General features: G+C 36.7%; 1 protein-coding gene across 2 annotated transcripts in view; it reads right to left on the bottom strand.

Moving 5' to 3' along the window:
- The window catches only part of PRKDC (protein kinase, DNA-activated, catalytic subunit), a 94,706-nt gene that overhangs the window by 62,864 nt on the left and 19,604 nt on the right, over nt 1-12,238 (bottom strand). For both annotated transcript variants that reach the window (XM_075416189.1, XM_075416190.1), the window contains exons 23-35: nt 12,001-12,091; nt 10,470-10,633; nt 9,650-9,802; nt 8,465-8,572; nt 7,459-7,685; nt 6,937-7,031; nt 5,845-5,944; nt 4,715-4,848; nt 3,948-4,202; nt 2,710-2,936; nt 1,612-1,820; nt 1,340-1,472; nt 105-263 (exon numbers count right to left, since the gene is read on the bottom strand). In XM_075416189.1, the coding sequence (XP_075272304.1) occupies nt 105-263; nt 1,340-1,472; nt 1,612-1,820; nt 2,710-2,936; nt 3,948-4,202; nt 4,715-4,848; nt 5,845-5,944; nt 6,937-7,031; nt 7,459-7,685; nt 8,465-8,572; nt 9,650-9,802; nt 10,470-10,633; nt 12,001-12,091 (2,055 nt within the window). The remainder of the gene's footprint in view (nt 1-104; nt 264-1,339; nt 1,473-1,611; nt 1,821-2,709; nt 2,937-3,947; nt 4,203-4,714; nt 4,849-5,844; nt 5,945-6,936; nt 7,032-7,458; nt 7,686-8,464; nt 8,573-9,649; nt 9,803-10,469; nt 10,634-12,000; nt 12,092-12,238) is intronic.

The raw sequence follows: 12,238 nt of genomic DNA, 5'->3' as shown, positions 1-12,238 counted from the left end.
ATGAATAAAACATCAGCCTTATCTACCCAAAATATAGCTAGAAGACTATTGATAATGAGTATTAAATGATGACTCAGTATTAAAACTAGAGAACAGCATCCTACCTGGTCATCAATAGCAAAGGCCAGCTGCAGGAGTCTATCAGCTAATCGCTTACTGTTGATGTCTAATGATGGAAGAGATGTCCTTTCACCCCCAGGTGCAATACCTTTATAAATGACTGAAAGAAGCTTAGAACCAACTGAGAAATGAGGCCCTTCATCCTACAGAAATAAACAAACAAGTGACAATTAATATAAGCTGAAAAAAATAACATAAAGGCCTTCCAATCTACCTGAATAGCTAATGAAAACACTTAAACTCCAGGTCATTTGCTTATAAAGTGACACAAATACACCATGACAAGACACCTTTCTAACTGAGGAACAAGATTTTTAACCAGACAATCTTGTCATGTACAAAGTTCAGAACAAATTAATAGTCATTTGAAAATCTTCAAAAGACTCTGATCCCTCTCCCAATTTTTTCAGATAACAACACTACTACAGAAGTGAAATGAACAGCTTAGTGAGAATGGATGGGCCACAAAACGCAGCTCCTTGAATATCACCAGCCTACAATCACAGCTTTAGCTTTTATTTAGATGTAGAGGATACGTGGCAAACAACCCACAGAAATTAAGTATTTTCTCAGTTGCTAAATACAGCCTTTCTTACCAGTAGACAAATTCTTTCGGTTCTTATGGCTGCTGCTTAGACTGTTTTCCTTCAATTGCCCAAAGTAAAATAGACTGATCACAATCAGAAAATTAGTGGAAAGAACTCTTTTGAATAACACAGCCTAGAACCCCACATCCCAACTGCTCTCCATCCTGTTTTCCTGCAACTCAGAGCCACTATATTGCTTCTGATCAGTCAGAATGTATTCCTTTTCTAACTTCCCTCATCAGCTTGAATGTTCTCTGTTTAAAAATTGTTGAAAAATGCCTCCTTTGTAGGATGGCAAATCCTGATTTTTTTTTGAGCTTTCAGTCTTGTGAAGCTCACTAAAAGCAAGTTTTAGGTAGATTCTGGTTGTCTCCAGGCCCTGGAAATCGGAGAAAGATAGATAATTATGACGATTGTTCAAACCTAACTATTGTGCTGCTCAGATTTGTAGAATAAACATAAAACATTTATTTCTGATCCTATTCAACACCAGCTCTTCACTGTTGATCTTGAAGACGTTGTGGAAAATGAGATCATTTGATCTGTTCTCTGTTTTCACACTGGCCTTTTACACATGAAAAGTTCTTTATTGTATAAAAATATTCACCATTATTTTCTGGATAAACAATTACCTGATTGTGAAGAACAGAATGAAGCAGGCCAGATTTCTGGAGTTGCTTGCAGGCAGAAAGGACAGCACTAAACCTAACTTGATCAAAACGTGCATCTGAATTAAACAGATCAACAGAACAAAGGTCCTCGAGGCTAGTACGAAAAGAGAAGCAATAACGTCATATTGGTGGGGACCTCTATGTGCAACTGTATGCAATGCTATTTACTTTGCATTTCTCACGGTTAGTGGCATTTGGTCTGGATTCATGCTTAACAGAAAGCCCCTACTTACCTCTGCCATGTGATTCTTTTTTTTATGCACAGTTTCAAAGATTCCTTATAGGTAGATTTCATCAAAGCTTTCATGAGTCTTACAGAGATATCTGGGAGATTTTTCATGACTTGCACATCAGCAGTGTTAAAGCCTACATGTGATGGGTCATACACTGTCATCACCAGAAGCTCTATAAGGCTTCTATTAAGCAATTCCTTCTCAAGTAGCTATAAAGAACAAAACATTAAATAGAAGCTTTATTTTAAAATCCATATAGATTTCTCTATTTTTTTCTTCATAACTTATCATTTGTCCTTGTATCTAAAATGAAACAAAACATGGAACAGTAACTATTCTCACTAAGTGACATTCTCTTTCTCTACAAAATGTCTGACTTTCAATCAATTGTACTAATACACAGAAATTAAGTATCAACAAAAATACACATAGGCTATATGCTGTCTCATCAAACTGCACATCTTTTATGCCCACATAGGCCTGTTTCAGTCTTGATTGTACACCTGTTTGCACCTTGAAATCCACATGTGCAGCACCTCTGTGCATGCTATTAGACATTAACTTCAAACAAGAGATAGTCACAGTCTCAGAACTAAACCTGGTGGTGTGAATTTCGTAAGGACTCATAAGTACTGTATTTTATGTAGTTAAATACAGTTTATACTGCACCAAAGCTAGGCAGATGGAAAGACCTTTGTATTTATACTGAATTCAAGAAAGAATTGCCACTATCTGCCTTTCTGCCTTTTAAGCAGCTATCACCTCCACACATTCAAGGTCATCAGGACTCACACAAGAAATATTCATAGCAAGTACTCCATACAGAATGACAATTTCATAGTCAATATACAACTGGAATATAGAGGAAATATTAATTCCTCTAATCAAAATGATATCAACCACTAAAATTCAACTGTGCAGTATAATTCTTTTCACTTACACAAAGATCATAACAGTTAGTGACGCTTAGTCATCAGTTCCAATTAAAGCATCACTAAAGATGATGTTCTCCAGCAAACTAACCTCACAATGAAAACACAAATCTTTAACTACATAGAAAATTTGTATCTTTTATCCAATACAGATTTCAGTGTCTACCTTCCAGAAATCCTGCTGACACGTTTCCAAGATCATCGTGACAAACTCCATGATTCGGACTATAATGGTACACTTGCTGTAATTATACACATCTCTCTCTTGTGGACTGAACATGCTGCCTTTTGAACTGCAATCAAAGCATTGCTCTGCTGCTTGGATATCATGCATAGCAACAGTTTCAAGGAAGAACTGCACAGCTTCCAAGAATGAGGATCTTTCATTTACACCTAAGAAGAATCATACTAAGTTGAACTGATACAGCAGCTCTCAACTTCTAAATACATTCTTTTGTGTTTGGAAAAAAACAGATGAACCGAGATCACAAACACAGCACCACCACACCTTACACCAGTATTTTCTGAAAGTCCTATGCCAGTTCCAAATATTCACATTCTGGGGAGTGAAGAGTAGCGTTCTACTTACCAATCATCACAAGCACTTACTAATGATGATGATGATTTAGGCTTGTGTGATAAAAAGGATCAAAATTTTAAATTCCTAGTTTTGAATAATTTAGCATTATGCTAACTGCATCCAACAATGATCTCACAGTATTGTTTTAAACCAAGAGATGACACTCTCTGTTTTAAACCAAAGATGACACTGACAGACAGACTACCTAGAACTTGTACAAGACTTCATATATGAAGTAATTGTGCAACTGTATTATCAGTGATAAAAAGCATTCTGTTTAGACCTACATGAATAACTAAAAGAAAAACTTTTTAAGACACCTAATGGCTACACAGGGTATTACTATGCACCTGATGAAAAATCAAATACAAGGATTTTGGACCTGATGCAGTTGAAGCATCAGAAGTTGCAGAAAGATGACATGTACAGGGCTTGAAGTGAAAAGGGGACTTCTTTCATTGCTTTCTGGTAGCTGCCTACAGACATTAATAAAGAGTAGGTAAACAGCTTTGGAAGGATTTAAAAAAAAAAAATCTATCTCTTAGTAAAAGAAGTTGCTGGTGATTGGATGACAGAGAAAAAGAAATTTAAAGGTATATTTCTAGGACTAAAAGGAAACATTTTAAGATACACTGTTAACAAAGTACTTCTCCACCAAAAAACATCCAGTACAACAACTGCTATTGAAACCTTTGCCAGAGTTCATAAAATTCCTCAACTTATCATTTAAGAAAAAAACACTTATAGTCCAAATTAGGAACTCATCTTGGATGGGCTTTGTGTAACAGACATGAATGAATCTAACGCAACAGTTAATCACTTACCCAGTATTTCACGAGGTTTGATCATTCGCAGCTCAAAAAACGTATTGTAGCAGTCCAGTGCTGCTAAGAACATATCCATCCACCGCATAACAGTCTGTAAACTGAAGGGCTCCTGCATACCACGGAGAGTTGGCTGAGAAAGGATCCCAGATGGACTTTCGGCATCACTGCCACCTCCTTCAAATTTGTTAATGAGGAAAGAAACATCTCGGTTTTTTAGAATATCAGCCAGCCAGGAGGATGGAGACTTGTTTCCTGATAGAAATAATAAAAGAAATACAAATTCTTTAGGAAAAACACATTTCAAACTAGGAAGGAATTAGAGGCAAATGGACTGACCTTCCCAAACTTTGTGTTTTAAACTGGATCTTCTAGTGGAGAAGGTATTGGTTCTGGTCTAGCCTTAGTCATACTATGTAAATTACCCACAAGGAAGAGGTCAATGTATGAAAAGCTCCCACTAGTTCCCAGTCAGCAAATACTGCCTTAATAGCCAGATACAACAGCAGTTCAGGGCCTGTAAGTTCTCCTTCCTGGCTGGAAGTTTGCAATAAAACCTTCTTTTATGCCCACAAACCCCCCACAGCCCTTGAGGTTGTCAAAATATTTGATTTCCAATATGAGAAACTACTCAGTTTCTATTTAACAGCACTGAGTGAACAGACATTTACTTAAAAAATCATTGTTTTGTAATTCATACTTTTCATAGAAAACCAAGGGAAGGTATTTAGAAAGCAAAGATAATAGTGCATTGTGACTTACAATACCTGGTAATAAAGGAACAAATTCATAGAAGAGCTCCATGGCTTTATGTCGGCACTCTGTCTGAGGTCGTCCACACTGCATTAAGAGCCACTTGACGACATCCAGAAGACTCACTGACTTAGTAGCTGGAAATCCTCTGCACAAAAATATTAGGGATTAACAGTCCTCACGACATCTACCAAGAAGTCATAGACTTCCAGTTGAAAAAAAAATCAAAACGTTTCATGAGCATTAGGAACGTCCTTTTATCTGTCTAACCACAGCTCATCGGCAGTACAAGATGGAGCTCTTCTACAAACACATCCTGCACCGCTTTCCTTTCTCCCCACTCTACTATGGATCCTCAGAGCACAGCCTTCACAGAAAAATTTTAGAAATCAGAATCAGGTCTCTTTCCTTTTCTTTGTAACACTCATAGAGACAAAAATGGAGATTAAAGCTTAAATAAGCCCCCACAGTCTTCCCTCGTCCCTGATTATCCAGTCTCCTAACTTCACATATGCCACAGCAGTGAACTAACTCCCAGGCTCCACTTGGCTGTTTCTTTAGGTTCACAGGATAATTCAGGTCAGAAGTGACCTTTGGAGGTCTCCAGTCCAACCTCCTGCTCAAAGCAGGGTCAGCTATGCAATCAGACCAGGTAACTCAGAGCTTCATCCAGCCTGATATTGAATCAATTCTTGCTGCTTCCACCTTTTTCATTATCCTTTCATCACTGATCATCCTACTGCAGCTTGTTGTACTTCTGCTAACACTTAAAGCAATTTAAAAAAAAAAAAACAACAAAAACTTGGGAGTTATTTCCTCCAACTCCAAATGCTTTGTAACACCAGTGCTAACATTATTATAATCACTGCTGTGAGGATCACATGCTTTTCTTTCCTCTCTGTCCTTGCAGACTAAGGCAATCTCTGTTCTGAGCTCACCACGCTGGAAGAAAGAATGATCACCATCATCCTTTTTCATCATGTCCAGCATTCCTCATCAGTGGTTCGACAGACATATCAAGGAGATCTCTATCAGCAACAGTCACAAGATGAATTCCTCATTCAGTCCTAAGCATTAATGGAACTACATACATTGTTAACCAAAATGTAACATTTAAAAAGCAAAAAAATGGCAAATTGCTGACCGTGGTACTCGCCGCTTTCCTTCCTTGTTCAGAGAAGATGCTTTATGCTTGATTATGCGCTTCAGGTGATTAACAGTATCACAGCATTGTTGAGTGGTACCTGTTAGAAAGAGAGAATTGACATGCACAATAAGTGCTAGTAACTTGGTTAAATGAATCATGGTATTATTACTATAGAAATGGCGCGAGAGATTTACACACAGGATAATGTCTATGACCTCTGCTACTCTGCTTCTACAGTAAATTTTTCAAGGCTGCAGAACAAGATCATAAAATAGCAGACAGGTCAACATGGCTTAAGCCAACTGTGAGGCCTCTGCTACAAAACTGTGTATTCTACGCTCCATGCTCATGCTTAGAGAAACTGTAAAATTTTCCCACAGTTTTCCCACATGCCTATTACTTCTGGAGCCAATTCTATTATATCCTGAACTGTTTCTCTGAAAGAAATAAATCTTTGTAACATCGGTTTTTGGTTTTATATTCTAATTACTAGCAATTGATGAAAGAGCGTGAAAAAAAGAAAAAGAGAAGAGCAAGCTTACTGAAGAATCATTAGTGCTGTGGAAGAGGTCACAGATTCTTCACACAGCTACATACTGTTGTAGAGAAGAACGATCAGGTAAACAGGAAAGGGTATTGCAAAATCATGGAGATCTTCCATAGAACACAAAGAAATTCTCATTTTTCAAGCATTTTGTTTGTTACAAAAGAGTAGACACCAAGATTTTCATCAAGCTACATTTTTACAACGTGTAACTACAAAACCAGGACTCAAATCAAAAGCACCACTAGCATTTTTCGTATTACTATGAAACTGTAAATCATCGTAAATGTAAAAAGGTTCTTCTCACGAGCATAAAAACTCCCACCTTTATATGCTGCAAGGAGTCGATTCAAAGAGTTCCTAGCTAGCTATCAACTGACCTCTCCATCAGTAACGAAAAATAATCCTTCCTTTATTGCAAAAGCAAGCATATTTACTTTTCCTCCAGTTACAGATTCATGGTTTGGTTTAGTTTTTCTTTTTTAATCCAAGATTCAACAGAATGACTTTTTTTCTTCATTCCACAGTTAATTAGTTTAGCTTACCTAATGATTTCTCATCTGTATGGGATAAGGCTAGACTTTCCATAAATACAACCAATGCTTCAAATACAAACTGCTCCACCAGAGAATTTTCTTCCCTTTAAAAATCAGGAATAAGTATGATGAGAAACATGAGTAGAAGAAGCACTAAGTATGAAATTCTAATTAAAAAACAAATTAAAATATTGTAGAGATAAACTGCACAAGATATTTGTATGACAAAATACATCTAAACCACTCTAAAAGAACAGCAATGAAGATTCGCTGATCATCTTTAAAAGGCATAAGTAGCTTCCCATAAACTTGTCATAGAAATTTAAGCCTCTACATACCCGACTTGCAGAAAGCCTGAACTACAAAATTATAATTAAAAATTACTAATCTGAGTAACTAATTTTTACAGCTATTGAATTAATTAATAGAAGGAGCACCAGTGGATGACTATTTGAGTTCTACGCTCGATTCTTTTTATCTCCTTGAATCTTTAGTCCAAGTTAGCTACTGTTCTGAGCTCTGTTTGCTCACCTAAATTCTCTGTAGATGCTGTTAAAAGCAAGTGCTGCACCCAGTCTCTTGAAAGCACTGGGATGAAGAGCAAGACTATACAACCGTTTAAAAAGAGACTTGGTGTTTGCTGGGCTTTTCTCTTGCTGTCTTGGTGTTGTCTGCTTAATAGACCATTTCAAAAATTCTCGTATGCACTGACCACAGAAATCTCTCAAAGTGCTGTCAACTGGGTCCACTATGCCACTCTGAAATTACAAAACATTATTTCATTACAAGAATGAAAAAAGGGCAGTTATTAGAGCAGCTTATTTACACAGTATTATTTTTAAGTTAAAAATAAAAGTACTCACACTTTTCCAGAAGTAATAAAGCTTCAAAATTAGCACTGTGCAAGTAAGGGGCAGTATCACCAGCCCTCACAGCACTGGATTAGGCCTCAAAGATCTGGATTTCTATTTCCATCTCAGCTACTGAACAGTTCAGAATCCTTGACTAAGTCACTTGTCTTCTGATAAGCCAGTTTCCCCTGCTTAGAAGTGGTGTGGCAACACTCACTTTAATTTACAAAAAGTAGTTCAAAACCTCCTGATCCATCTTGCCTCCAGCCACTTCAGCTCAGTGCAAAAGATAGTTTTAAGTTTAAAGCTTTTGCTCCCAGTGAAAGCAAAAAAGCTTAGAGGAAAATTAAGCACACATTTACATTCAGAGTGGGGGAAAAAATTAAGAGTTTCAGTATTTCCTTGTACACACTGCTGATAAAAATAGTGTTTCATTAATCCTATAATCACTCTTAAGATGTTACTGCATTTTGAGAAGGTCAAAGAAATAGAGAAATCCGTCATCAAAATCTCGGTTAAGAAACATTAAAAGATCACAAAATTGATAAACTGGTTACCTTCTCTCAGACAAATAAGGAGTCATAATATCTGTTTATGTGCTCCTGGTTCTTTCTGTAGTAAAATGATGCTAGTTTAAAAGAAAGTCATATGGCACACAAAAAAGAAAAGGAAGACTTATGACCTACCAAGATAGCTTCCAGTAACACCACCGTATCTTGACTCTCAAATTTTTTGTTGTTCGTAAACCAGTGAATGAGTTGCATGACTAAAGGCTCATACAACTGTCTTGTTACCTGAAAAGAGTAAAAGCCAAATACATTTCTAGGATGAATATTTTTCTATACTATTTTGCTATTCAAAATATGTAAGAATAAAAAAAAAATACTTATTTGAAAAAGGGTCTATAAAATGAATAATCAGCTTCAGAACACATTCCCATATCAAGGATTTAAAAAAAAAAAAAAAGTAATCTGGTTAGCTACTTTCTATTCAACTAGTCTCAAAAGATCTCTGAGCTTACTTCCAGTAAGATCCTCTGAGACAGAAAAAAACTGCATCCCACAGACTGATATGCCGACACACAGCCAGGGAAACAGAGTTTGGTTTTAAGCTGTATTTTGACCTAAAAATCTCTCTTAACCTTTACCACATACATTATTCTAACTTGCTGAATTTCAGTAATTCTACGTATGAGTCAACCTCATCAAACACTGTCATTCTATTACAAGAAGGAAAGAACTATTAAATATACGTGCTTACATACATACATGCTTACAATACAATGAGTAATTCCTGTGCACATTGGTTTGGACCAATGCAGATGTTATTTACCTATGGTTTATATTCAGCCACGTGCCAGCAAAAAGAATTTCACCTAAATTGGTAACATAGCTTCCTGTATATTTTAACAGAACACATATCCCTTTAGTCTGAAAATATAATCTGGATACCAGGGTCCAAAGAGCAGTCTGAAAAGGCACAAGACCTGTAATTTCAGTGGAGCTGAACCTATGTGTCTATTCTGTTTTGTATAAAGGAGGAGAAATATCAAGTTCAGGTGTTTGAATTAAATACATCATCCTCAGCTATGAACGAGGCAGCTATTCATTCTCTCCCAAATGCTATTCTTGTGGATTGTAGCTATGCACTCGTCCATTATTGAAATAATGAACTCAAAATTAACTTATCACAGAAAAAGAAAAATATGGAAATTAAATACAGCAATAAAGAGCAGCTACTACCACAAACACTTTGAATGAAACATTTGGGATACATTCTAACAGGATAGCTTCTAAATAACATTATAAATTAATTCCCACATTGAGAGGTACTTTAAACAAGATAAAACACTTATAAATTAATCTCTTCACCTGGTCTACGTCACAAGCAAGACGAAGCAGTACTGGAAATATCCGCTTATGTAACTGATACATGGGTGGGGGACCCTGATGTCCTTCTGGCATCTGAGATGCTTTCCCCAACATATACGTGACTATGCTATGTAGCAGCTCACATGCAGCAATCTGAAATTTAAAAATCCCTTTGGTTATGCATCCATTACTTTCACAGAGAAGATAAAATTGTAGGCAGGAGAGAATGAGTCAAAAGAAAGGGTGTACTTGAGAAATCATTCCAATCTATGCTAAATCACCATTCCAGGAATAGATCATGTCCATGGAAATAATTTACGCACATTCTAACCGGCCTTTCTCCAGATGTTTTAGTTTCTATCCTGGGCAGTCACTGTTCAGTTGGAGAAAATTCATCACTGCATAAGTCACCCATGAGCGTGTGTTCAAGGATACCCTCTGTTCTGGACTCTCTTTGGGCATCAACATCCCAGTCCAACAAAGCAACAAAGTATTTGCTTAAGCGCTCTGTTGGACTGGGCCCACCAGCTCATAGGCTAGGCATGAGAATGAGGCCCAACAACACTGATGGTCGATCAACTAGTTTAAAAAACTCATTTTTATGTGAAGTCTAACTCTCAAAGCACAATGGTGTCTGATACAGCTTACAGCAACTTCTGCTCTTTATTTTTTAAACACTCGGAATAATCTCATCATGAATGAGCAAGAAAGAAACACATTGCTACCTATGAATTAAAACAGGTATTTCTTAAGGAAGACATTATTTTATGCAGTATTTATCAGCTATCATTAAAAAAAGATACAGAAAAAACATCAATACTTTTGTTTGTCTGTCACTTGCAGAAAGAGCCAGTTCAGTCACACGAGGCAAGAATAAATCCAAGTAGATGACAGGCTTCATATCTGCAAACGGTACAGCAAAGCTCAGACGCTTCTCAGTGTCCCAGGATACACATTTCTTCATCATCTCTTCCGCAGAGGTAGCTAATGCATTTGAAAACACGAAAACAAGAAAAATAATTAATAATATACACAGAACAAGTATTCCTGTAGCTCAGTCAAAAAAAATCTGCAACCTTCCAACTTCAGCTAAATTGCCATAAAATGTTAATGCTTTATAAATCACTGGATGTTACAAATACCAGAAGTATGTTAGAAGGCCAGTTTTATTTGCACTTCCAAACAGATGTTTAGCCACCACGTGGGAAAACTAATTGCATTTCAGAAGACAGATGCAGCAGCCTCCAGTTTCAATACTAGTAAGTTTGGAAACAATTAAAAACCCAGAAGACATTGAATCACACTTGATCTAAAATACTTCTTTAAGACGTACAATACACTATTGTTGTCTTCTACTGTTCTAAACAATCAGACAGGAAGATCCAACATAGACACTCCTGCAGTTGCATAGAAAACGACTACATTTGTGGCTATATCCTCCAAGGAAAACTGCCGTACTAACTCCTCTCTCCCTATAGTCCCATATTTGTTAGTTTGGTTAACAAAGTCTGACCACACTTTAATTTCAAGGGAATAATGCTACTTTCCCACAGTATTTCTGAATAAACAACAGAGAAGTACTTGGCAAGAAGAAAACAGGTTGTAAATGCAGAAAAAAACAAATGTAAGCACTAAAAGAAAGGAACAAAACTTCTATACAACTAGATTAGTTTTTAGACTGACTAAATTTTGCACTGTATTTCTCCCTTGAAGTTCATGGTCAGGTGCTTACACTATAATTTTCCATTTTTGTTTTAATTAGATGTTATGATATTTAATAATTAAATTATAAAGCTTATTCACAGACTGAACAGAGAAGAGCAGAAAAACTTTTTTTTTTTGAGGAGGCACTCTTATGGAGCTCTACTACTTGGACACACTAAAGGCATAGTGCACCTTAAACTCTCTAGTGGAGAAGTAAGCTTGCCGAGACTTAGGCAATTCACTGGCTGCAGTTCTGCAAAACCAGATTAAGTGAGAATTGTAGTGAAAAGGGGGAAACAAGTACTGAGGAGTTAGACTGGCACAAAGTTTTAAAATAGCTTTGCAACCAGAGGGCAAAGGGGGGTGTGAATAAGTAAATACATATACTCAGATCCATACACTTTTTGCATTTAACTGAAGTTTTTCTACACACTTTCTGCATTCCATAGTAAGTCAATGAATACTTTGCTCTCCTAAACTCCAGAACTGAATAAAAGCAATTTTGTTTAAACAAGACCAACAAAAAATAGCTTTCCTTGAAAAGCTCATGCACTCTCATAAAATGATGTTGAGACCTCACTGAAATCAACTTTCAAAAGACAGTAGAGGCATGTAAATATTTTTTTTTACATGGACGGGACACTCACCTGTAATTAAGTTGTGGTTGATCTGCCCTCCCAAAGATCCAAGAAGGCGTGCCACTCTAGTCCTTACTGCTTCCAAGGAGGGACTGTCATCCTAAATAATCCAACTGATTTATATTAGTGAAGGAGGAGTTATTCCTATGCATAAGTAACTTAGCTTACACAGTACATCACGGTTTTAAGTCTCTTACTAACATATGGATGAAGAAGGTAAAATGAAGAACTTGTGGGGAGGACAACC

Source organism: Opisthocomus hoazin, chromosome 3, assembly GCF_030867145.1.
Source record: "Opisthocomus hoazin isolate bOpiHoa1 chromosome 3, bOpiHoa1.hap1, whole genome shotgun sequence".
In the NCBI taxonomy this organism is placed as follows: Eukaryota; Metazoa; Chordata; class Aves; order Opisthocomiformes; family Opisthocomidae; genus Opisthocomus; species Opisthocomus hoazin.
This window is presented reverse-complemented; position numbering and strand designations above follow the sequence as displayed.